General features: G+C 41.0%; 1 protein-coding gene across 6 annotated transcripts in view; it reads left to right on the top strand.

The window, feature by feature from the left end:
• IKZF3 (IKAROS family zinc finger 3) overlaps positions 1-25,579 on the top strand; it is a 36,656-nt gene extending 11,077 nt beyond the window's left edge. For 3 of the 6 annotated variants that reach the window (XM_075171578.1, XM_075171576.1, XM_075171577.1), the window contains exons 4-8: positions 8,698-8,958; positions 9,645-9,812; positions 11,526-11,642; positions 17,615-17,731; positions 22,428-25,579. In XM_075171578.1, the coding sequence (XP_075027679.1) occupies positions 8,698-8,958; positions 9,645-9,812; positions 11,526-11,642; positions 17,615-17,731; positions 22,428-23,125 (1,361 nt within the window). In that variant the 3' untranslated portion in view covers positions 23,126-25,579. The remainder of the gene's footprint in view (positions 1-8,697; positions 8,959-9,644; positions 9,813-11,525; positions 11,643-17,614; positions 17,732-22,427) is intronic. The other 3 variants (XM_075171580.1, XM_075171579.1, XM_075171581.1) reach the window with 3 other exon arrangements.
• Positions 25,580-26,041: the final 462 nt, after the last annotated feature.

Here is a 26,041-nt window from a genome sequence, read left to right as displayed (position 1 = left end):
CTTAGGCGCGTACTGAGGTTCCAGTGGTGCTGCTAGCACACGCACTTATCTGCTTGAAAAGGAAGTGCCGTTTTTTATCAGAATATTACATCTCCCAAGCCCAGATCGAGCCCTACCGCTCATGGGACTCAGGGGTTATCTCACAACATCAGCAGTACTGTGCTGCAGAAGTTCACTTGACAGGGGATTTCTGTAAGTGTTAAAACCAGGCAAGGAGCCTGCACTGCTTAACTGTGTCAGGTCTCTCTGCTTTGGTGGCTATGCATGAACTGAAAGTCGCATCTGAGTGTTATCAACAAAAGATCCTCTTGACTTTGTTTTATCGCTACAGTACTATACTGTCAGCAGCAGGAATGCTGCCAAGCACGTTCAGTGACATCAACACAGTCAGTTGTGTCACCACAGCCTGCAAATGATTGACATCAGCTTTGGACTATCCTGTACAATGGGTAGCCCAGAGCACCCAGGGCTGAAACAGAAACTCGGATATTCTGATTGCCTTGAAATAATCAGGAAAGTGCAGCTATTTCTTATTCTAATTAACCCATTACAGTTAGCAGAAAATAGAATTTGCTTTTGAGATATCCTGACTATCGGTGTAAGCTATCGGACAGGACAAGGTCTGGAAGAAGAGCGGATGCACAGTGTTATTCAATAGGTGATGGACTCCTTTCCATAACTTTTTAAACTACATTTTTCTTCACTTGTTCTACAATGTGTATCTTGGATTCATACAAAATAATTCCCTGAAATTAAAAGTGAGAGAAATACTTATTCCTTTGGCATCGGAATAAAATCTAGTCCAGGGTAGATGAGTTGTAGTGTGTTCCCTCCCCACCCCCCAGCAGGAAATAAGTGAAGATGAAGAAAACGGCCCTAGGAACTCAAATCACATGTCATTGTAGAAAATAATCCATTTTTAGAAATATGGGTTGGTGGAAAGGAAATCAGTTAATTAAGATGACTCATGTTTTGCCCCCAAACTAGGTTGTTCATTTGGCGCAAAATGTGTGCGTTTAAGGGGCAGGTTTACCACTCTTTGTGCTGCCGGAAAGGTATCGGAAAGCAGCAATAAATCCGCAAGAGTCAAAACTTTGCTAAAGTGCAGGAAATAGTTCCATGAGCGTTGGAATTGATGAAGCTCGGTTTCCAGTGGGGTTGTGTCTTGTTGCTGGCTGACTTTTAATTGAATTATGCAAAGTTTGCATCATGTGCTTGACACCGTATTTTACTTCTGGTACCTCAGGCTAGCTTGGCTGTGTTCTCAACACCGACTCCCATCACACTGCATTCAAGTGCTCCAGTTCTCGTTCCTGTTTTTGTTCCTTCAGCCGCTCTGCAGGAGTGGTTATGAACTTTGTTTAATTCAGAGCTCAATTCCATATATTCTTGTTGAACAGTCTGTTGCTGCACCTCACCTGCCAAGTGTGCCAAACACACCGACTGTTTCTCCTGATGCGGGAGCACCACCTCCAGGAGTGGTTTGGGGAGTTGCAGGTACTCCTGGGCCGTCTGTTGAACAGGCCGGTTGTCAGAATAGAGTGATTCTGAGGAGCCTTCCCCTCTGCCAGATTCGGTGTACAGGTCTGAACGTTACTAAGGGAACACAGAGTGGATGCATACGCTTCTATAGAGGACCAGGCTAAAAGTAAACCACAAGTATTTAATTATAGAAACCTCAATTTGGAGAGAATGTACTTGTAATCTAAAATTCAAGTCTCAGGATCTAGATTATTTACTACTGGAAAATTTTTTATAGTCGAATCAAATCAATACACCTAGTTTTGTGAAGATTATGATGTTCAAGGATTTTTAGCAACATCTTAAACTGAAGACGGGAGCTTGGTTATAGGTGCTAAAATTCCATTGACATTTATCACATATTTCCCTGTTCTTCATATTATATTATATTTTATTTTCATATTATATTATATTTTATTTTCATATTATATTTTTCTAGTATAAAACACAAGAGTACATTGCATTTTAAGAGAGACTTTTGGGAGATGAATTAAAAAAGGCTAAGTGAAACTACACTTTCAACTTCTTGGATTTGAAGTTCATTTGAAAAAGCAGTTGACCAGAGACGATCATGCCTGAGTGGTCGTATTAGTAATAGGTCCCTTGATATAACTAATGAAGGCGATTATCTGAATTTAACATGTGGCCTTTTTCAGTCTGACTGTTAGGTCCAGATGTTCTCTGATTAACTGTCTAATTGAAGTCTGATTTAACGGTGTGATTGTATCTGGCTTTCTGGACTTTAGGAATTGTAATTTTAGAAATGTTTTCTATGAGTGATGTTATCTTAACTGCAGCAGAAGGGAAGAACTCATACAGTTTCATCTTTTTCTGTGTTGTTTTTTTTTTTCAAGAGGGAGACTTTAAAGATACTAAGATTTGAAAGGATAATGTTAACAGGTGTCATAAAGGAAACAAAATTCATCTGGGACAGGCTTTGGAAAATCTGGGACTGTAGGCCCGGGGATGCGGGGTGGCATTCTCTGATCCTCTGTGCTCCTGTGCAATACTAGGGGTGTAGGCAGTTGAGGAAAAACGGCAAGCTATTGACACTTTTTTAAATCAAAAAAAAAAAAAAATCCCATGATAGTTTTAGCCTAGTACTAACCATAGTTTTCTAGCCCCCAGTCATATTGTCCCAGGTAATAACATTCTGTTGGTAGTGTCAGTTAAATGCATTATTTTTCATTTCCTTCCCTCAAGCATGGCCTAGCGCTGCCTGGTGCTGCTGTGCAGTTGTCCTCTTTAATTCCAGCTTTGGTAGCACTCAGTTTTGGATAACATTTTTCCTTTATCACTATTTCCGTTAGTATGACTTTAACAGATTTTGGAAACCTTTTGAACAAAAGTTCTAAAAAACCCACTAGATTATTATTAGGCAGAAATTGCTAACAGATGGGAAATATTAGGTATGAAATGATAGATTTACGTAGGAATATACATCTTTATTGATGTACATTCTTGCATTTGAATAAGATGCTTTAAGAACCAGTTGCGTAATTCAAGTTTCCTGGCTCACATGAGCTTGGCGATGATGTGTGTTGTTTGATTTTTTTTTGTTGTTGTAATTAATTGTACAACTAGATCAATTATACTGTGTTTTAATGATAGAAAGACACTGGTATTAATGAAGTAGAAAATACACATCTGAGTGCTTGGAAAATGATGCCTGGTTTGTTTGGGTTTTTTTCCCTCTAATTCTTAGTGCTGCATTTCAGTTTGATTTGTTTCTATTTTTGTTTCAAGTCACAATAAAAACAAGGAAACTCATTACCATAGAGCATGCACTCCACAAAGGGGAATTATGAAAGTTTCTCTCCTATTTTTAGAAGTGAAATTTCCAGCAGGTGCATACTGCACTGTTTCATTTAGGAATTACCACTCAAGTATGCTTTATACAGTATCTAAACAAAATAGATGCTTGGTTTTTTGTACAAAAATCGATACTGAACAACAGTACTAAGAAAATACTGGAAGGCACAAAGATAAAATAAAATCAAAGCCAATATGTCCAAGTAATAATTTTTAGTAAGTCAAGGAAGGGAAATCTGTGGATTTCCAGTGCATTGTAGAACAGAAGTACTGAGTGCAGTACTTGGGTTTTTTAGTGCAGAAGAATCTCCTTTGGCCTGTAGTGGCACAAAAAGGGCACCTGACCTGTGGGGACGCCCGAGTGGGACAAGTCCAGTGGCGTACGCGCTGTGCGAGGGTGTACACGTTTATTGCCACTACATCTTCATTACTGTTTTTGCCACTGCTGTCTAGCTGAAAGCTGATCTGCTTCTAGGTGATTGCTGCTTCCTTTGTTGGCAAACAATGATCTCATAAAAGCATCGCTGCTATTGTAAAAAAGGGAGTTTTATCACTGGAGTCCGTGGAAGAAACAAAGCCACGTTGGGCCAAAAAGGCTTGAACTCCTTTCCCTTCCCTAGAATTGATATCTGCAGTGGTGTAGAAGACAGACATGGAGAAAAGTTGCCTTATCTCTGTTTGTGTTGGCTCTATTAAAAAAAAAACACCCTCATGTTGCTGTTGTGTAACTTCACATTTTATAATTCCCCATTACTTAGTCTCCAAATTTTCAATATATACAGGTATGTCACGTGTAATTGGTTTCTTCTTGTTATTTAAGGAAAAAAACTTAGGTATAGCATTGATTTCCCCCCTCCCAGTTTATAATTTTGATGAGATATACTGCAAACCTCTCTTTATTCATTAAGGAATATGGGTGTTTTTTAATTCATGACATATCTTCCCCCACAGTGCGTTAATTCCATTGTAGAGGTGTTTTTCATAAACATGCAGGATTCTGACTTTAATTTGGAAACTCCGCTGACTTTTTCAGTTTCACCACGTATGTCTGTTTTGTTTCAAGCTGCTTTAGGTAAAGGAATCTCGCATTCTGGGAGGGGACCAACTGTAGTATGTGTACACTAGGTTTTGGTTTTATACTGCTATTTCTGGGGACAATTTGTGGAGATAACGGTGATGAATCATCAGTTAATACCTGTCAAATCCAGGTAGTCACAAGAATCCTTCAATATGCACATGTATAGACTCCCTTCTTGTTCTTTGGCATCTGAATCCTATTAACAGCTGTCAAAACCTGGTAAACTATTTATATGCTTTCACAATTTGTTTAATTGGATAGTTAGGAAATGGCATACAAGAAAAGCTTTTCTTTTTTCTTTTTTTTTCTTTAGTCTGGCTGAACATCTGTAGCATTAGGGGCTCATTATCTCTGAATTGGCATAGCAAATCAGCAGCATCATTAAAATGCCACATTAAGATGATTAAGTTTCTTTGTTATCCAGTTGACTTTTTGCATGTGCTGAGGATTTCATGATTATGACCCCACTCCTTGTAAAACACTTGAGCAACATCACCCTTTTGTGCCGTTGTCTTTAATAGCTTCTGGTTTTTATTCTTTGTGCTTTTCATAAGACTACTGGCAAACTTTGCTTAACAAAAGTACAAAACTTACGTTCTTTTCTCTATATTTGATGCCAAGGTCTTGGATTAAATATAGTAATTGGGGGGTTTTCCTTCCGAGACTTCCTCCCAGAGAATAGCTAAGATAACACTCTAGCTTGTCCTAATTGTTTGCTGCTATTGACTTCTTTTTTTGTTCATGCATTTTATAGAACATATACAAGCGCTGTTCATGTGGTGACTCAGTCTGAAGTTGCTACCACAGCTTTATTTTGGATTTTTTCCAGAACCCATTGTTTTTACAGTGTTTCAGGTGAAACAAAAATATTACTCTGGAGTATGTCTTTCATCTTGTAATCATCTCCCCAGGAAATGAAACCATGTGCATCAGCCTTAACGCATCACACTGGTACTTTGTTGTGTAAAATCGACAACATTTTTTTCTGCAGTGTATATTACCTTCATGAACTGCCTCAAGAAAAATAATTACCTGGGTTGGACACCATGAATGTTTTTTTCCTCTTACAACCTCTTTACTTTCCTAAGCATAGAAGAGATGATAGCACTTCTTTTTTTCAACTGGGGGAACTTTGTTAGTTGTTGTTAGGGATAATTGTGTTTTTCCTCAGTTAAATTTCCCTTTTCTACTTGAAGTTGCAGCCGTCTTCCTCTTGGTTAAGGCGGACCAGCCTGGAAATTCCCTAATCTCATTAAAATACGTTGATACGATTTTTAAGTGACAGATACAAACCTTTCCACACAGCGGCCAATCTCCTGATCTCACAGTATTCCCTGTGCGTGCCAGTACACAGAGCAAAAGTCAGGGCTGAAAAAGGGATTTGGTTGCTGCAGACCTCTGCAACCGCCTGGTTAATTTTAGGCTGACCTGAGCTGTCTTTTCCTCAGACTGCTTTGTACCAAAGCTTTCTTCTGTATTGCTGTCAGGAAGGCAAAGCAGACTCTAAATAATAACAGGTGTGTTAGGACAGAAAAATTCCAACCCTTTTAACATTTATTTGATTAAAAAAAGCTTCTTCCCTAGTCGCTTCTGCTGTCTGTTGTTCTCAGTCATCAGAAGGTGAATTTTTCCGTTGAGGTTCTTCAAATGCCTACATGCAAACTAAAAAGCACTCGAGCTTTGATGGGATATCACTGACAGCTGGAGTGGCGGTGATGTTTTTTGGGGGGAGGCAGTCGTGGAAAAGCCTTGATCAGAACTTAGGTGCATCCTTCTCTGTTACTATAAGAAAACATAAGTATTGCAAGCAGTCAGCATGCAATATGGAAAATGCAGAGGTAATTGTTTTCCGCAGTGGAACCATAGGATGGCTTGCCCAGTTTGTGCCAGTCAGCAAGTGCTTGCCATGGGGAACTCAAACCAGCGTTCACGCTATGCTGCATGAACACTGGCATAAGTCTGTAAAAGAGTGAAAAGCTGTGAGCCATGAACTTGTGGTGAAACAGCAGAAAACGGTAGAGAAGTCTTCTCAGTTGGAGGTTACAACTAGTCCTCCACTGCTAAGCAATTGCATTTGATGCAGACGAAAGGTGAGACGTTAAGTAGAAAGTGGGAATTGAAATTGTTTCTGAAAGTACCAACAAGGTGCAGCTGCAATGTGTACTTCCTTTTACCATGCTGTGCAGGATGTAGCAAATTATTTTGGAACTGCCTCCTTTTGAGGGGGAAAAAACCCCAACCAACCAACCAAAAAACCTTTTTTTTTGGAAAAGAGATTCTGCTGAAAGCTGCTTTCAGCAACTGGCAATAATTTTTCCTTAGAGCGTTGGAAATGGATGCGTAAACTAATTTTGAAGGAGTCTTGATAGCAGGGTCACCCTCGCACCCTCAGACATGAAGTTGGCAGCAGAAGGTACCTGCAGTGGAAGGTAGGAATCGCCAGGATGTGAAGCAGAGCTAGTGCTGAAGAAGGTGCAGAGAAAAATGGCCCATTTGTAGGTGTATCTAGACCTCCCTGTGACCCTCCGAGCAAACACCCAAACCTGCGTGAGCTCTTCTGGGACCATGGCAGTCAGTCCCAATACCAAACTCTAAAAAACGTCTGGGAGGGGAGGATAAAAACACACAATATGGGGAAAAAAGCCATCCTTCTGTGGATATCATCATCTAGGGAGAGCACCAAGAGGAATCTCGGAGTTTTCCACACTACTGTGGATTCTTGCATAGGATGAAGAAATTATCGCCCACCTGTTTCTTCCACCTCAATTCAACCCAAAGTAAGATAGATTGTCTGGGCTTAGTGCAAACATTTAGGATAGAGGAGCAATTTTATCACTAAAATATAGCTGAAAATTTTGATTTCGTGAAAGTATTGGTTGCCAGATCTTTATTTTTCAGTGCTGCTTTTATGTTGCCACCTCATTTTTGCTGTCACCCATTGTTTGTTCTCAGCATTTGATGTGGTTTATTACTCAGAACCAGAGCTAATACATATTCAGCAGTCCATGTTCTGTACTTTGGAGAAAGGACAAGTGATTAAGTGCCATATTTAACTGTCTAACCCTCAGTTTGAGAGAGGAGCAGGTGGCCATGAGAACAATACTTTCAAACAGGAAACTATGTATTTTATCTCTTAGTGCTTTTCTTCACTTGGTAGCTTGAGGCATAACTCGAGTTTCAGCCATAGCTTAGCTCTTGTCTAGATGGAAGAGTCAGCTTTAAGCAGAAAAAAGCTGTCCTGTCAATTAGTAAGGATTTTAATGCAAGTGCTGGTAATGCTGGAGTTAATAGTGGAAAGGAAATTCAGCAACACAAGTAGGGAATCATCAGCTGTTTATATAGTGTGACCAATTTGCTTATATTTTTACATGGCAGCATTATTGTTAGTAAATTATTAGCTACTTGTTACATTCTTCTCTTGTCATGAAATTGCATTCATTTAAGGCGACGTCTTTGGTTTTCTCTGGACATGGCTACAGGTCCAGGAATCTACTCAAAGGCCATGGATGCTGATCGTCATGAGTCTTTGGGTTCTTTGCCACATACTCGCAATATAACTTCGGACGAATCTTTTAACGTTTCTGGGATACATTTATTTATCAGGAAATCATTACCCTGCCTCTGCTAGTTTTACTCACATAGTAACCTTATGATACAGGTATCAAGATTATCAGATGCTCCTCACACATTTGAGATCTTTGGATAAAAATTGCAATTTGCAAGTGAAAATTAGGATTATTGATTAGGCTTAACTGATGAGAATCTATACCATGGGAGCACTGGAAGTCTTATACTGGATCATACATATTTCTTAGGCATGTTTCAAGCACCAGAGGTTCCACAGGAAGATCTAAGTATCCTTTTTAATTTGTGTCTTTCTGTATGTCCGATTACAGGAACAGCCTGAGACGTTAATTTCTGTAGGCTAATTGTGAGTTGTGAGAATAAGTATTTTCTTTTGAATCCTGAATAGTACCCTGTAATTGCAGGAGAAGTTTGTACTGTATTATACTTCTATAATCTGTAGAAGGAAATTATCCATCAAAGGTAATTAACAGGCAGGTCAATATTTTTAAAGGTTATCTCACTGTGAGTATCATTAAGTGTACATGACCCATGAAGATTCATGTCTCAACTGCATTTCTTCATCTTTGGGTGTTTAAGTAAAACTTTTAGGAAGATTGGTAATGTAATTTTATGTAATTTTTGGTGAGTTTTTTCCCTAAGATACTTCATTGTGCCTAAGATGAGCATTTTTTCACTTTTGTGCTTTGTTTTACCTGCAGATGATGTGGTTAAAGTGAAAGGTGAATACAGTGAAAGAGAGGAGAGTGCTTTAAATTCAGAGCCTATGGAAAACCCAGAAGAATCTGAAATGCCTTACACCTATCCCAGAGAATATAATGAATATGAAAGCATTAAACTGGAAAGACATTCTGGTTCATATGACAACGTCAGGCCAGCTAGTGGAAAAATGAATTGTGATATCTGTGGATTAGCCTGCATTAGCCTCAATGTCTTGATGGTTCATAAGCGTAGCCACACTGGTAAATATCCCTATATTATTCTTGTAAGAGCTGAATACTGGAAGGATAATAATTTGTAACCTAGACTACTTATCTTTAAAAAGGATGCCAAAATCAGGATTTCCTTGTTCTGTCCTTGACGCCACATGTCATCTCTAGCAAGTTACTCACTTTTCTGTGCCTCGCTTTACCTACCTTTCTTCTATCAGGATTGAATGTTAGTAGAAGCACGTTTGTGAGGCATTTTAAGAATTTTGGATGAAAGGCACTATGTAATTTAAGTATTTCAGGCACAAAACACAAGTTAGATTGGTTTTGTGCTGCCATTTCCAGTCTGTATATGTATTTCTCTTTGTGCTATACTTTGGCAACAAACCAATGAGCATCTTAGGTTTCGACCTGCAGTAAGATAAGACTTTTTTTTTTTTCTAAAAAATTGCTCGCTTGTTGGAATCAGCCTCCTCCAGAACACTTATTTCCATGGAAAAACTGTACAGTGTTTTCCATAGTCATACATATGTTACAAGAAGCTCTGACACCAGAGCTGCATGTAACTCCCACTGAAGTCAACGGAAGGGCTGTGTGTGTTTCTATAGAAAGAAATTGATCCAGTATCTCATTCTTTCCTCTTCCAAAAAGGAAAGGGTATGAGGATAGCATGATACCCACGTAACCATTAAATGTCCTTTTTTGTATGTCATTTTAAGGTGAACGGCCATTCCAGTGTAATCAGTGCGGAGCTTCCTTTACTCAGAAGGGTAACCTCCTCCGCCACATTAAACTACATACAGGGGAAAAACCTTTTAAATGTCATCTTTGCAGTTATGCCTGCCAAAGGAGGGATGCGCTAACAGGTCACTTAAGGACACATTCTGGTAAGTGACTTCAAAGACACTTCATGTGTTTTAGATGTGTGTCACTAGGACACTAGGCGTGGAAAATAGTCAGTCAGCAAAGTTTGTTCAGCCGGTCTCGTTTTGAAGAGTTGACAAATAGCAGTGACCACTCACTCTGCCTGCTGTGCTGATGGAACCATCTCAGGACTCGGCTCCGCTCTTAATGCCAAAAGAGGGCACAGGGAAACCCGCTGTCACAGTCGTGTGCTGTGAGAAACGGCCAGACTCAATACCTGCTTGCAGAAAATAACTCCTTGGTATTTTCAAATGAGTGGAGCTAGCTATGCCAGCAAGCTCTGAATTTGCGGAGTAGCGCGAAGACATGCTTTGCTAGGACTTCTGTTCCTGTCCTGAGCTGTTAGGATAGCTCTAGGACCATAATCCAGGACAGCATGACTCTATTGCCAGTTAACACCTCGCTGTTGTGTAGTGCCTTTCATCTGAATGTCTTAACATGCTCAACAAATGCCAGTGGTTTTTCTCAAGACTGGTAGGGTGTTCCATCCATTTTACAGGTGGGAAAAATGGAGGCATAGAGCTGAGGTGACTTGAATAAGAAGCCAGATATAAATTGATTAATCTTAGTTCCCCCAGTTCTGCAAGAGCCAGGTTGTGCTTACTCTTTGATTTTTGTATAGCCTGTGTTATACAGGGGCCTAGAAAGAAAACATTTATTCTGAATGATAGATGTTATCTCTGCACTGCACTTTACAGAGAAAAAAGTTCAACCTCCCGAAGAATCAAAGTTAAAAATGAGATTATCTGACATGGATAAATGAGATTCTGATTTAATCAAGACCCAGCACAGTGGTGGTGACTGTCCCCCACCAGCACAATGCTAAAAACATCGTGCTTCAGACACATCGTGTGGTTATTGTGACTGAAGTTTTTAAGAGCTGGCTTATTAAACAGTAGAAAAAAAATCTCTTCAAGTGAATCACATAAATAAGTGAACAATTGCATTAGCAGTAGGGAGTATGGTCTTTTTTCACAGTATGCAATGCAAGGCTAGTTACATTTGCACTGTGCAGGGATGATATTTTGCCTGGGTGTGTTAGAGGACGTCTGTTCACAAAACAGTAATGAGATAATTTAGGAAGTGCTTCCAGTCCTTGTGGATGAGGCACTGGGAAAGGCTGTGTGGATATCTTGAATTTCAAACAGGTTTGCTTTAGCTTAAATGAATTAGGAACATAATTCGCTTTACAATTAATGCCTTTGGAAATGAAATGAACCTCACATAGGGTTTTGGTTTGGTTTAACTTCATCAGTTTCATGAAATCCTTGAAAAATTCTGCGTAGACAGGACCTAGGTCAGGCAGTTAGGACAGTTGCAGTCCCGGTTTAGCAGCAGTACAGTTGGTCTTCCCTAGGGAGGTTACGCCAAGAAAAGTTGTCAGCTAGAGCAGGGCTCGAGGAACCTGAGCTCCTGGGAACAGTGTCTAATTATAAGTCCTCTTCTTTTCTGGTGCTGAGCTTAGGGGATGAAGAGGAACTCCATGTGTCCGGTGGGTTTCACCCTTATGTAACCCTAATTTTGTGATGATTACAGTGCTCATAAACTTAACAGAAATTTAAAGCATTCTCCATGAGCTGAATATATGCTATTAGTAACTATATACTTGAATGTCAGGGAGACAGTGTTTTAGTAGTCTCTTGTGGTTACTTTATACTGTGCTCTTATTTTTCTAGTGGAGAAGCCATACAAATGTGAGTTTTGCGGAAGGAGCTACAAGCAAAGGAGCTCATTAGAGGAGCACAAGGAGCGGTGCCGTACTTATTTGCAGAATGCTGGCATGTGCGAGGCTGGTGAGTTTATCACGTTACAGTGGTTTTGGTGTTTTGGTTTTTTGGTGCGTTACAGTGCTTAAAAAAGGGCATCTGGTAAGCTGTTAATTCACAGCCTGAGAACAGTTTTTAGAACAATCGTTTTCAGTAACCTAAGGGACTGTAATGTCTTATAAAAGGGTCTGGTTTAACGCATCCTTCAGGCAACTAGTTAAAGAATGCTTTTATTTTAATAACTTTTTTATTTCACAGTTACTTTGAATAAAACACCTAAAATACCTTGTACGCAGCATTTCTGTAGGTGACACTCAGAGTAAGTTAACCCTACATTAATGCTATTACTGGCTTATTTTATTGGATGAGTTGATGCCCGTGGTTGTTGACAACAGTTGTTCACATGTCTCAGTCCGTTTGAGGCTTCCTTTTCTTTAGAATAAGAACTGTTGGCCAGAATCGGCTAGAATTTGCAGAAGTTTTAGTGGCATGGATCTAGGCCATGGAAATGGGGTGCTATCCTGAAGCTCACTGATAGATCAGCTTAGGTGGTGGTGAGAGGTAAGGGACTTCTTTAAGTATAGAGCTGTCTTTGAAAAAGGCTGAAGATAAAATGTATCAAAACACAGGTTTTTTTATTTTCCTTTTCACAGTCTCAGTGCTGCAGTTCTGAAAATACTTTGGTGAAAAATAACTGCCATAATCTCTGAGCCTTCTTCACCTGAATATTTCAAATCCTAAAATGAACTTGTGTGATTTAAGTCCCGCAATACGCCAGTAAATCAGGAAAGAATTACTTTTCCCATTCAGAGTCAGGGAGTGGTTGTGACCTCCCAAGAGATTATACGACTAATCTGTAGCAGAGCTGAGGCTACAATTTCAGAATTCAGGTTCCCATTCTTTTGCTATACAGCCTTAAAAAAACAAACAAACAATAACTTTAAGGACTCAAGCTTCCTAGTTTTGATTGTGAATTTCAAATAGAATTTTCTTTTCAAGGAAAAGGCTAAACTGAGTTTTCAGAGAAGAAAACTAAAATGTAAAAATAGACTTAGAGAGATGACAATGTTCACCAAGGCCCTTTAATAATTTAAGAAAAAAAAAATTGTATTATCAAGCAGAGAATCTGCAGGCATCATCACAAGCCGGGCCTGAAAACCAGCATGAAGACCCGTTGGTATATGATGATAACTATGTGGGTACAAGGGTCCTCACCCTGTGCAGAGTGAGTAGGTTGGTGGATCAGGCTTCATGACACATGCACACACAAAAACCGCCATAAAGAAACAACGATTTAACGAAGTTAGAGTTTTATAGTTTTTCGTGGGCTATCATCTTTTCAGTAAATGATATGTTTTTTAGAGCATTAGTAAAAGTAAATGGTTATCAGAACATCAGCAAGTTTTGGTTTTCATGAGAACCCATACATATTGTAACTGTGGTTTTATGTTACAGTATATACTCCCATGATGGCAATCACTCCGAGATGTCCACCACATGAAAATGGAAAACATGATACCTACTGTAGATTTCTGCTTTTAAATTATTCTCATGGCTTATATTCATTTCAGAATAGCAACATTTCACTTATCCAGAATCTGCTATACAGTACTTACTAAAGTAGTACGGTATGCCTTAAATTCGTCACAGAGGAAATGTAAATTTCCAGTACAACATGATGTGGCTGTACCCTATGCCTTTAAGACCTTCACACTTCAAAAAATACTGCAGCGTTTTTAGTGGAGTAGTAAGTTTTATGAAAAACAGGAACTCCAGTCTTGCTGAGGCATTCAATTCTCTGGTATCAGCACTATGTTAGATCACAGAATCAGAGAGAGGGAAGGCTGGAAAGGATCTCAGGAGGTCATTTAGTGCATTTGATTTGTTTTTTTCCCTTAAGTGTAGCACTTTGTACTTGTGTTTAGTGAACATCGGGTTTTGATTTTTGACCATTTTCCTACTTATCCACATCACTTTGAATTTTGGTACTTTTCTGAAGTCCTTGCAACCTTCTCATATGGAGCCATCTTTAAGTGCAAGTATGCTCTACATGCCATCATCCAACAATTAAAATATTGAAAAGCATCAGGACCATAGTAACCATTGTAGTTGCTTTTTAGCACGAGGTTTGCATGTTCCAAAGGTAGCAGTGTGGAAATATTTCTGAAATAAAGGTTTTATGTAACAATATTGTTAGAGCGTTGCTTAGTCCCTGATAACAATCTCTGGTCACATTGTTCTCATTGCACAATAACCCACCTCTCTGTTCCACTCTCCATTATTTAGTGACCACATAGAGATGCTACAGGAAGCAGTGCCTCTAATTTGAGCTCTGCTTTGTACTTCAGGGTTTTGTTAACGATGCCCTCATGTTCTAAAAATTATACTCACATTTACGGTGTGACAGAAACCACACTATGGAAACAATTCAGTACAGGCTAAATGATCGTGTGTTCGCGCTCTGGGCTGGAAGAAGAGTATCCGCTCTCTGTACATCTACAGAATGACACGTTGGCTATGTGACAGCACTGTTTGAGAGGTGGCTCATCATCCGGTGATTACAAGAAAACACAAGGAGTCATTCATCATGGATAAATCACGTTTACACAAAAATTTTCTTATGGAAGTGTTTTATAAACATAAGATCACAACTGAAATGTACATACCACTGAGGTAGGCAACAGTACTCAGAAGCACCACAGAAACATCTCAGGTGGTGGTTAGGGAATACCATAATCAGTCACTAGTGTTAGGTAAGCAGGAGATGGTGACCCAATTTTAAAAGTGGTCAGGACATGGGGGCTAAGCCCCATCCTACTGCTGTGTAAAATACCCTGGTTAGGAGCTCGACTTTCCATGTAAGTCCAGAGGCACATGCGAGAGCACTGATCAAGAGGGAAGAGGGTGATTTATTTCGTCTGCAGTTTCTTTCAGCATCCTTAGAGTTTTTGTTGCTTCCTGGCCATGCAGTTGAACCCCAGAAGAAGGAGGTGGGTGAGATCTTTTTAAGTTAGCTTTTGGGTAGAGAGAGCAGTGTTGTGGGAGAGAAGCAGTGTAACCACCTGTGTCTCAGTGGGAGCAGAGTCTGCTTCCCTAAGGCTGTATTGTGAAGACATTGTCAAAGACCTTTTGTGGCCCATAAATAGAGATTATTTTTTTCTTTAGGAAAAAATGGCCGTTAGCAAGGAGAAGAAAATCCTAATGTGAAAGAAAAGACCCTTAGCGTTAAAATAAAATGGCAGACAGACATCAAGCTGGAAGATTGATGCTTACAGATGTCCCAGAACGTATTATGTAGGTCAATAGTTACTGTCTCTTCAGCAATCTCGTCTGAGTAAAGACTATTGTTACCTCTGCAGGAAGCCACTTGTCTGCCCTCTTGACACTAATTTAGTAAAGTTCCCTTGGTGGCACATAAATAACGTCGACAAGACAAGTAGACACTGATACACTACATGTAGCTTCCAGTGTGTTTCTAGGGCTGGCTAAGAGGACTTACAGAAAAGTCACTCTTTGAGTTCTGTCAGAAGATAGAGAAAAAGATTCTGAAAATGTGAAATTAAAGCTTTAATAGAACGTGAGTACAACTAATGAAGTTAAAGATTGAGAAAAAAGAGGAACTAGAAGAACAAAATAAGAAAAATGAAGAAACGGTAGGGACCAGGGAGCTGCTTTCATGACATGGATGAATTGTGTTGCCTTTTTTTTTTCTTTACAACATAAAATTTTGAATATACAGCACTGTTTGTATTGTTGTCTTGTTCGGGGTAGTTGTGGGTTGTCAGAGTTTTTAAAATTTAAATTACTATTATTAATGACTTGTGCAATGATCCTGTCAAGATTACAAGCTTTCTGTGTTGGGGATAGTTCAAACCCTGAACTACAGTTATCTAAAGATAACATAAAGAGCTCAGAAATCATATTCCAGTTTTTGGAGCATGAGAGTTAAACAGAAGTTCTGAAATTAAAAATCCCATTACATTATTCTCAAGAATTAACTAGAGCTTCTGGCCAAAATCCAAACAGATGATTATGTTCTGCCTACCTAACTTTCCCTTATAGTTTCAACTTAATCTGATGTTTTGTCTCACACTGTGTAAACTGTTATGTAGTGTCTTGGTATTTCATGCTGGAAGTGGGTGCATTTTAGTAGTTGATGAATATATTTATGCAAGTCTTTAAACATGCTAGAGTAATTGGGAATAAAAATCAGACTAGAAAAGCAGTATGTTATTACCTTTAAGGCATTGTGTATGCATGCCCTCTGAGGGTCTGGTTATCATGTATATCATGGGGTTACAGCCTGATGAAACAGGACTGAGGTAGTGCTGAGCTGAGCCCTATTATGCCATCCATCCTGAGTCATATTCGTAGCTAGTATTTGTGGCATCGAGTACTTATGAAGCACTTTACATTTTCAAAATGCTGAACAAACATTAACAAATAGTTCTGGCTGAGGTTTGGTGAGTCATGGTTTGTGCTGACTGAAACTCATATGATATCAATAACAGCAATAATAAACAAATAAGGAGTGATTGACTTTGAAATTTATAGGGAAATGCTGCACACTAGGCTATGGAGGGATGATACTGCGTTTTTATCACTTGCTGTACTTGGCAAACTGCAATTTAAGTCCAATACTTACTAAAACTTCATTTAGCAGGACTGAAGTGATACCGAAGTGCTTGTATAATTTTCCTCTGGCCTTACTTCTCTCTTAGGTAGATTATGCTTCATGTATTTAGGTATGCTAGTGCAATAGTACACTAACGCAGCAGCCAGGGTTCTTTCACCGTGAGATCTGACCTTTTGTATTACCTTGGGAAAGTAGATTACCCTTCCTTGTCTTCGTTTTCCTCTACTTAGTTACCAACTCGTAAAGGCATGTCTCTTAAAATGTGTCTAGTTTTCATCACAGTGGTCCCTAATGCTGAAACTCTTAGTGCTCTTTTTAATATAAAAGTACCACTACTGATACTTGTTCTTCAGGCAAGAGCAAGCTTTTTGGGGGGAAGCCGCAGCGGTTATATTCAGTATTAGTCTGGCAGTAGTGATATGAGGTGGCAGTCCTTCAGCTTGGCTGATCCAGCGCGAAAGCCTGTGCAGCCTTCATGAGGTGCGAGCAAGCAGTAATTTCCGTGAAGTGATGGGCGCTGGCTAGCACGGCTAAAGGAGACTCTGGAAAATGGTAAGATCCTTAGAACAGTCAGTGGCCCAGTCTCAAGGGAGTGATCGGAGGGCACAGGTACTTTTCTTAAAATTAGAAATTCTGGAGGTTGTAATGAGCTTTAAAACACCTAGTGCTTATAAGTGTGCCAGAGAGAAAACATTCTTAATTAGTTTTAGCTGTAGCATTTCGGAAGAAAAATTAAGCGATAATAACACCTGGGGAAAAAAAAGTTAAAGTGAATATTGAAAGGTTATATTATTTTGATTTTAATGGAACATTGATATATTTCATACAAGTTTCTTAGTGATTAGTTGAGAAGACATCTACGTATGACTGATATCTAAAGAAGTGCAGCAAGAGGACTGAATGTCTTACATTGAAGTTTTGAAGCACTATGTCAGTCTGCAGGTGTCACGCAGTCTTACTCAGAATAAAAAAGAAAGGCTAACAGAGGTTATATCTCCATCTACGTTTTGTAACCAACCCTTCCAGCCAGTTTATTTTACACTTCCTCTTGCTAATGAAGATATTGGGTTTGTATGGTTTATGCTCTCCTTGCTTGAGCTCAGGACTGCAAGATTAGTGTCTGTTTCTGTGCTTGCTTCCACTGACCGCAACTGGTGCCCAAGACGCAAAGAGCAAGAACGACAGAAAAAGCAAAACAAGTTTACATCAGATCTCCAAACTGTTTCCTCCCAGTCAGTGTGGCAAACTCCGGAGATTAAACCATTCATCTCTTCCTTTTTTTTTTTTCTTTTTTTTTCCCCCTTTTCACCTACGTGTTTTTTGTTTGTTTTTTTTTTTTTTCTTTTCACATTTTCCAAACTAGCAAGCGTGGAGGCAAGGCACATCAAGGCAGAGATGGGGAGTGAAAGAGCCCTTGTGCTGGACAGGCTAGCAAGCAACGTGGCAAAGCGAAAAAGCTCAATGCCTCAGAAATTTATTGGTAAGAACAAAAAACCTTTTCATGTGCAACAGTTGAATATGTGCAAGTTGGTAACTTACAGTACAATGCCTCTGCTTATTTTAAATATCCTTCTCAAGTTTATAATCTAATCTAATACAAAAGAATATAAATAAAGTAACTGATTAATCTGATGTGTTTTTAGTGATTTGTTGTAAGGTTTTGATTAAAATAAACTGTTAGATACTTAAACTGGATGGAAGCTACTATTGTGCTTTGTGTCTATTTGTGTGGGCAATTTATAAATATATTTTATGAGCTTCCATGTGTTGTTTTCTGTACCTGTGCATTTGAAATGTTCTCTGCTAGGTTCCTTACAGGAAAAGAACAGGAAGGCTTAATGCTGTTAAGAGCCGAGTGCTCTTTCTAGTCAGCAGGAGTTGAAGATACTTGCAGGATGCATGTGCGGAATAAGGCCTAAAGACAGAAAAGTATTGAATTTCTGTTAGTCATCCTGCTGAATTTGAATGTGATTAAAAAATATCAAATCCTTTCTTGTGGTAATTTAAGCAACAAGATGTTTCCATAGCATTTTCTTTGCATTTAATTTTATATGATCAGAGTTTTGCATGCTGGGGATCTTAAATACTAGTTTGGCAGGTTCTGTGTTTCAGTGAACGCCTGATCCTCTTGGCTAGTCTTATTTCATTAACTTGCCTTTTAAGAAAATAAAATGCAACTCTTGTGTCCTGAGTAAAGACCTGACTTAGTCAGCAGTTACATGATATTAGTACTAGTAATGCCTTATTTGTTATCTTCTGTATGGTTTCTAAGGTACTGAGTGCATATTTTTCTTAATACCAACTTTACCTTCAGAATAGGGGCCTGTGTGGTGGCTGGTGGTCACACACATGACTGGGGAGGGGAGAAGCGTGGGGCTGAGTGTGCAGGCAGGGATCGGCTGCTGTCAGACAGACCCACCTGGCAGAGGGATGTTCTGAGGACCTGTCTTGAACGTCTGGGGCTAAGGTCCGAGCCTAGGTACAGGTATGCGGCTAAAGCCATAGATGGATATAAAAGCAACTTAATTTTTGAAGGTGATGCAGCTCTTACTGGATTTGGTGGGTAGCACTGGTAACTTTTATTTAGACATCTTAGTATGGCTTTAAAAAGGTCATCTTTTTATACAGGAGTGAAGTAACACCAGCACGCTCATCTGAGTGCCTTTGGGTACTTAATATCGAAACTGTTGACTGTGTGACTTAGACCTTACATGTCATGCTGTGATTCAAAAAGTAATACTAATGCAAATGTTTTTGAAAATCTTTAGCGTCCTTTTTTTTTAGCACTGAGATCAGCTTCACCCTATCTTGTTTTACAATTGCTACCAATTCAATCTTTATGTATTTTATTAAACACATCTGCAGCAGGACGCAACCACTCAGCATACGCTTAAAGTTAAGGACTAGTGTTTTTCTGATTGGTTTTAGCAGCATACTTGTTACCATATGGAATAGATCCTTTTTTGATTTGTGATTGTGCTCAGTAACAACGTGGTCTGCAGATGGCATGAACTGATACTGCATCCTGCAAGGGTTTTTGTGGAGAAGTTAGAGGACCCAGGGCAGTTCACCTAAAGGAACAAAATAACTGATTTCTGAAACGTGATGTTTTTCTAGAACCTATGTGATTGGCATGTTCTTGTTACGTAATGTGTGAAAAAATTACTCACTTAGTCCTTTTTATCCTGGGATCCTTTATACTGGGAAGTATGTTTGCAAGAGCAGTCTGCCCGACCTTGATTTGACTTTTGTGACTTTCTGAACTGTGTGTGTAGGAGTGCAAATCTGCCAGGACAGCTTTGTGATTTCTTGGGAAACGGCGTTCTCAGAACGGGTGCTGATTTTTCATTTTGTCAGGAAGAAGGGATAGAGATGTATACTAACAAGGCATCTTTGTTTGGCTCATTTCTGTGAATGAAGTCTATTGATCAGGAAAAAAAAAAAACTTTATTATTATTTGAGGGCTCTACAGAGATTCATACAAGCACCGGGAGTCTTGCCCACTTTATTTTTTTCACATTTTCATCTTCAGTAGCTACCTCGTGTGCACAAGTATAAGTCTCAAATAAGGACACAGATCAGCTGACCGTGTACTTGACTCTTCACCTCTACACTAGGCCCCCCTTCAAAGGCTTCTCCTGCAAAGATTTTGTCCTCAGCTTTTCCTTTAGTTATGAGGGACCAAGGATTTGAATGGAAGTTTATGATTTTGTGTTTCCTGTTTTGCTGTGGATTTCTATTTTGCATGTATATGGACCAAATCTAGAAACCCTGGCTTTTTGTACTTCCTGGTTTGATTAATGAACAGATATTTAAAAAAAAAATAGCCCAGCAGAATAGATAGGTACCTGTGCTGGTGGTACTTCACTGCTGTATAAAACACTCATGGGGCTGTATCTTCAGTTGACGCAAGTCGAAGTAACCAGTGCAGTCAATGCATTTCTGCCAGTTTACACCAGCTGAGTATCTTGACCCACAGACTTCTATTTCTTCCTTTTTAAAAACAAGTTCTCCCTGAGACCAGGAGTGAAAATATATTTGTCATAGTGGTAAAAGTGCTAGTGCAGTTCTGACACAGTAAGAAACACCATTATCCCCCAGTGTGCAAAGTCTAATGAGAAATTGCCTGCTTTGGTTAGCACAGTGGCAGGAAGGTTCACTCCCTGTTTCCAGTGTCCGCACCTCATCAGGCTGCAAAAATCTACACACATTTTCGAGTAAGTGAAGCATCGCTGAGCAGCACATGAGTATGTGTCATACGCTATGGCTCATGTGTGAATTTTGAAGGGGAAAGCTTTTGCACTGCACTGAGACAAAGAAAAAAAAGAAAAGAGGAAAGATGTTCTGCTAACCAGTGGCTGCTTTGTAAATGAACACTAGAGAACCTGTAAATTTAATTTTTAATGTAGTGTTTTTCAATAACTTTGTGGCACTTCCCCTGTACCCAGTATCTGAGAAATGTCGCAGGCAGGTTTGCAGCTTGATCTCTTGCCCTCGTATAAGGAGTCTGTTCTGATGTGTTGTGGCCTTTTGAAAGTGTACAGCAACATGACACGTTACTATACGTCAGAAGGGCATTTGGGTATTTGCATTTCTTTTGATATAACTGGTAATTTAAGGGAGGCAGAATGGGCTCTTGTGGGGATTTTAAAAGCCACCAGGAGAGTGGAATACTGTGAGAGCCTCAGTGATCATGCGTGGTGTTTTTTGTGTCTTACGACAGTGACTCCTAACCCAAAATTTATAGGGAGTCCTGTATATTTTTGCTTTTGTTGCTTTTTTTTTTTTAAATTTCAAATTTGTTCACATCTTTCAGTTGCCTGGAGCTGGTTTTATGAGTCATACAAATGTGCTATATCGTTTTGTTTCCTTCTGTGTAAAGTTGGATCACAAGTTTTGTTGAGGGTTGGAAGCAGTTACACTCTTGTGGTTCACTAACCTTTTTGAGTCTTTTATAAGAGAAACGTGAGTTCCTGGTTTTCTGCCTCTGCAGTGAAACCTAATGAGTTTCATATACATTGAGTCATGGTGTTGACAGGTGACTGATAAACATCTGCACTACTCAAGTTACCGTAACTAAAAGATTAGTGGATCTGATGTTTGCGAGTCCCTTGCACGTGAAACATTTGGTCTGGTCCATTTTTTTTAAAGCTATGAACGATTTTGTTTTATGTAACCATAGAATTCAGTTACTTATTTCTAGACGTTCACTAAAAAAGTGACTTCAGTCCTTTTGGCGTGCAGTTTTATTTCCTCCCTGCACCTGGCATAGAGAAAACTAGCTGCAGCGTGCTGCCCAGCCCACCCTGCCTTACCTTAGTCCTTGCTAGAAGAAGTGTGAGCAGAATTTCAGGTACACGCTCTCTTAGCTCTCCTCTCGTTGTCTAATTTAGAGCTTTCAAAGCCCTAGCACACCCAGAGAGGAGTATGTTTCACTCCTCTTTCACTAACCCTGTATCAAGTGACCTTAAATGTGTTCTTCTATACGTATATACATAGCTGCCAGTGTTAGATTATCTGAAAACCTGTGTGGAGTTCAAAGAAACCAGGCGTGGTGCAGAGGAAGCTGTAGTTGTCAGAGGACAGTGGGGAGAATTGACTTCGGTGTCCCAGGACGTATGAAAGAAGACTATCAGATGGGTAAAAGTAATCCAAAGTGCATCAGATCTCAGCTGGCACTTGTCTTCACTTTTTCTATTAGAGAGGGGTACGCTGCTCGGGGGGACGAGTCAAGAACGAAAAGTTGCAGTCTTGGTACCGAAAATAGAGTATTTTGGTTCATTATCCATTAGCTCTTTTACAAGTATTTTCATTGATGATTATTTACCTTTTTCTAGAAAAAAGGTGAGAGAAGTTAATCTACGGAAGCTTTGATAACATTCTTCCACTTAAACCCCAGAATAATTTAAAAAGTTTAATGATGATTTGTCCAGTAAGTATCCCCACCACCTCCCCTATTAAATTTTTGCTTCCAAGGCTGGACTTCAAAAAATAAATAACAAAATCCCCAAAAACGCCCCCACCCAAAAGCTACTTGTGTATATGAATGGCCTCTTTCCGCAGAGAACATTTCATGCCTCTAGTTTCCAGAGACTACTGCCGTTTAGAAGAGGCATCGCGGAGTTCAAATACTTCTTTACCCACCCAGGTAATTTAATAGCTCTCCTCTCTTGCAGGTGAGAAACGACATAGTTTTGATGTCAATTATAATTCAAGTTTCATGTACGAAAAGGAAGGCGACATAATGCAAGGACGCATGATGGACCAGGCCATAAACAACGCCATCACCTACCTTGGGGCTGAAGCCTTGCGCCCTCTTGTGCAGACGCCACCAGCTCCCACCTCCGAAATGGTCCCCGTCATTAGCAGTCTGTACCCCATACCGCTGACCCGCGCCGACGTGCCGAACGGCGTCTCGCAGGATGCAGAGAAGAGCCACCTAAGGGACAAAAGCCTGTCTTCCGACAGAGGCCTCTCCCCAAACAACAGCGGCCAAGACTCCACAGACACTGACAGCAACCACGAGGAGCGGCAGAATCCCGCCTTCCATCAAAGCCAGGTGATCCCCGCTCAGGCCCGCAACGGCCTCCAGTCCTTGAAGGATTTCCCAAGGCCGTATGACATAATCAAGCCACCTGCCATATGCCCACGCGATGCCTTTAAGGTCATCAACAAGGAAGGGGAAGCCATCGGGGCCTACCGGTGCGACCATTGCCGCGTCCTCTTTTTGGATTATGTGATGTTCACCATCCACATGGGCTGCCACGGGTTCCGCGATCCCTTCGAGTGCAACGTCTGCGGGTACAGAAGCCACGACCGATACGAATTTTCCTCACACATAGCACGAGGAGAGCACAGAGTAGTACTCAAATAAAAGGACTGGTTTTCCAAGGTCAAAGGCTTTGTTTTAGATCGGAGGGGAGGCTTGTTTCTTTGGGTTTTAATTAGTATAAAGAAATTTTTTGAGTATTTTTCTATGCCAGTTTTTAAATAAGTGTCACAGGGAGGTGACACCTTTTTAAATTTTTCTTTACAAATAATTCTGTAGTATCTCTGCCTAGCTGCTGTGGTGAGTGGTACAGTATAAAATACCAGGAGCAGAGACCGATTTTTATATGAACTTTATTTTTGTGAAAATTAAGAGCCATTTAAGATGTTTTTATTTTTTAACGTGCATTTGTTTTTACAATGTGTGCTTTAACTCAGTGCAGAAGGTTTTTGTGCCCTGCTGCCAGTTTCCCTGCTTGGTCAGATGTATGGTCAGAAGTATATAGGAGGAGCTTTTTCTCGCTGTTACAATCCCGACGGTCTTCAAATGGCTAATCACCAAAACTAGGGAAAGGCGTGTCTGGGAGGGATTATTAATTCCTCTTTACAGGTTTTCCCCTAAGTCTTAAAGAGCATGTGGCCCCACCACACTTTCATTTTTCTTACCCCTCCGTTCACTTTCTTTAAAGTCACTCCCACGTGCATCTTACTCAGTAATAGCAAAATAAGAAATGAGACCTATTTTGGGGTTGGGGTTTTTTAACAGTATGCATTTTTGGGATACCCAGTGAGGTCATCGGTAGGCTCATCCATGCAGTCTGGGGGAAATCCTGATTTTCATTGATGGAAAGTCCTTTCTGGTGGGTGCCAAGAACCAGGACGAAACTGCTCTGTGCGTCGTGCCCCCGCCTTGCTCCTGCTCAGCTCCAGCAGCAGAACTTGCGGCCGTGCCGTCCGGTCGGCAGCCAGCCCCGGCACGCACCGTCCCGGCGGATGGCGGAAGGCGTTGGGCTGGGCGCGGGAGTCGCCCTGTCCTGGCAGCAGACACCGTGAGAATCTGCATACGCGAATGTGTGGGAGCTGACAGCTCAATCACACTGTCTGGTTTTACGTGGGGATATCCCTCGGAGTGAAATGCGCTGTTTTGCAAAATGAGTATTTACCATTACTTTGAAGCTGGTTTTTAAAATAGTTCTTTTAATCTAATCATTGCTCTGCAGCTGTATTATTAGTCACTGTGCTGAAGATATGAATTTGATAACAGTTTTGCTGAGTGAATGTTTATTGTTTGCAAAGTATTTTTGTATAATGTAGAGTTAGGTGTGTTCTGATGGACTTTTTGCATCCATTGTACCGTTTGATATCTACATTGCTTTTGTACTTTTTCAGCGTTGCCGTGCCCATATCCGTGGTGATCCATTGCGTTTCCATGAGGGAAGGGTGGGGCACAGAGGCCTAGGTGGAGTGCCGAGGGTCAGAAATACCGAATTTCACTCTTCCCTCTGACTTGGGCTCACTCTTTTGGCTCAAATACTTCCTCCCTGCCTGAATTTTAAGGTACAAAAAAGAAAATTATATTCATTTTTCCCCAATAAGTGCATGTCTGAAGAAGGACAAATTAGTCTGCAGAGTGCTTGAGTATCTAAAGTGCTGTAGAAGTGCTAGATCCTAGCTCCTGCTTATCGTTGGGTGTAAGGAGAACTCTCCCGCTACCTCGTGTGACGCTACGTGCGTAGTCATAAAATAGGTTTAAGATCTTTTCCGATAGCCAGTTTCCCATCATGAGGCACAGACGGTGCGCGGGTGGACGGTGGCTCTTCCCCGATGAATACCCATTGTCTTGGCGTGACAAACGATCCTTCTGTGAGCGGGGCTGCGCTGCCACCAAGGGCTTAACCCGGTCGCCTGAGGACTGCCTTCCGGGCAGCAGCCTGGATTGGGGGGGCTTCAGCCAATTCCCCACTTCAGTTAGCGTAAATCGTTCGATAACTCCATCTCTCCTGCGGCGTTTTCATGGGGGAAGCGACTGAGTTACACGCACATCGTGGCTGATGAAAATGCTCCTCACGGTTCAACAGAAATGAATAAGATTACGCATAGTAAAACGTAACTCGTCGTTTGCACAGGAAGCTCCTCAGAATGTGTGTCACGCAGCACCACCGGTTTCCTTCTCACGCCGCTACCAAATCCTTGAAAACACTCTTCAGATACTCTCCCACTCTTCACTTACCGCCAGGCAGGGTTCAGCCACCTACCCTTGCTTCCCAGATAAGGTGAGCAATCAACCACCGCGCCTCAGAGCAGCTCAGCGTCAGCGACGCTGCCAGGCTTTTGAAAGGAAGGAGGGAGGTTTTCGCAGCGTCTGGCCTAGACGGCACCGTTTTCCCACCACTGCCCGGGCAGAGTCATAATTTCGAGATAGGCTGAACCAAAAGGAGTTCCCGGGGCTGTCTGGAGTTGACGAGCGGTGATCTCCTTACAGCTCTGCTGTGGAACGATCACGTGTTGTGGAATTTCAACCCAGTCATTTATTAAAATATGTCTGTATTTTTATGAGTACCGTTTATCTGCTGCGTGATGCTCGCCCGGCGTGTGCCTGCGACTCCCTGAACCGGGGCCGGTGCCGGCCTTCGCTGCGTCCTGGGAGCGGGGCTGGAGAGCTGGACGTGCCGGCCCCACGCGGTGCCGGGGTCGGGCCCCGCTGTGTGCCTCCCTTTGCGGGGTCCCCGCTGGTGCAGCAGACCCCCTCCTGCAGCGCTGCCCGAGCACCCTCCCTCGTGGGCCCAGCCCCGGCCGCGCCGGCGTGGGAGGCAGGAAGCCCGATGGGCCGTGCCCGTACGTCGAAGGGCCGCGCTCGGTCTCGAGCAGGTCTCTGAGCTCGGAGGAGCTTTGCAAATCACCTCACCTGGGAAAATGGAAGGGAAAAAACCAGTGGTATTTGTTGTGAGCCCGATTTATTCTGCTCCTGGTTTGGTTACTTTGGTACGAAACAAATTTCTGTTCGGGCCGTTCTCTTTGAACG

This window comes from Calonectris borealis, chromosome 22, assembly GCF_964195595.1.
Source record: "Calonectris borealis chromosome 22, bCalBor7.hap1.2, whole genome shotgun sequence".
NCBI classification, from domain to species: domain Eukaryota; kingdom Metazoa; phylum Chordata; class Aves; order Procellariiformes; family Procellariidae; genus Calonectris; species Calonectris borealis.
The sequence above is the reverse complement of the archived record's forward strand: the minus strand, read 5'-3'. Positions and strand labels throughout refer to the sequence as shown.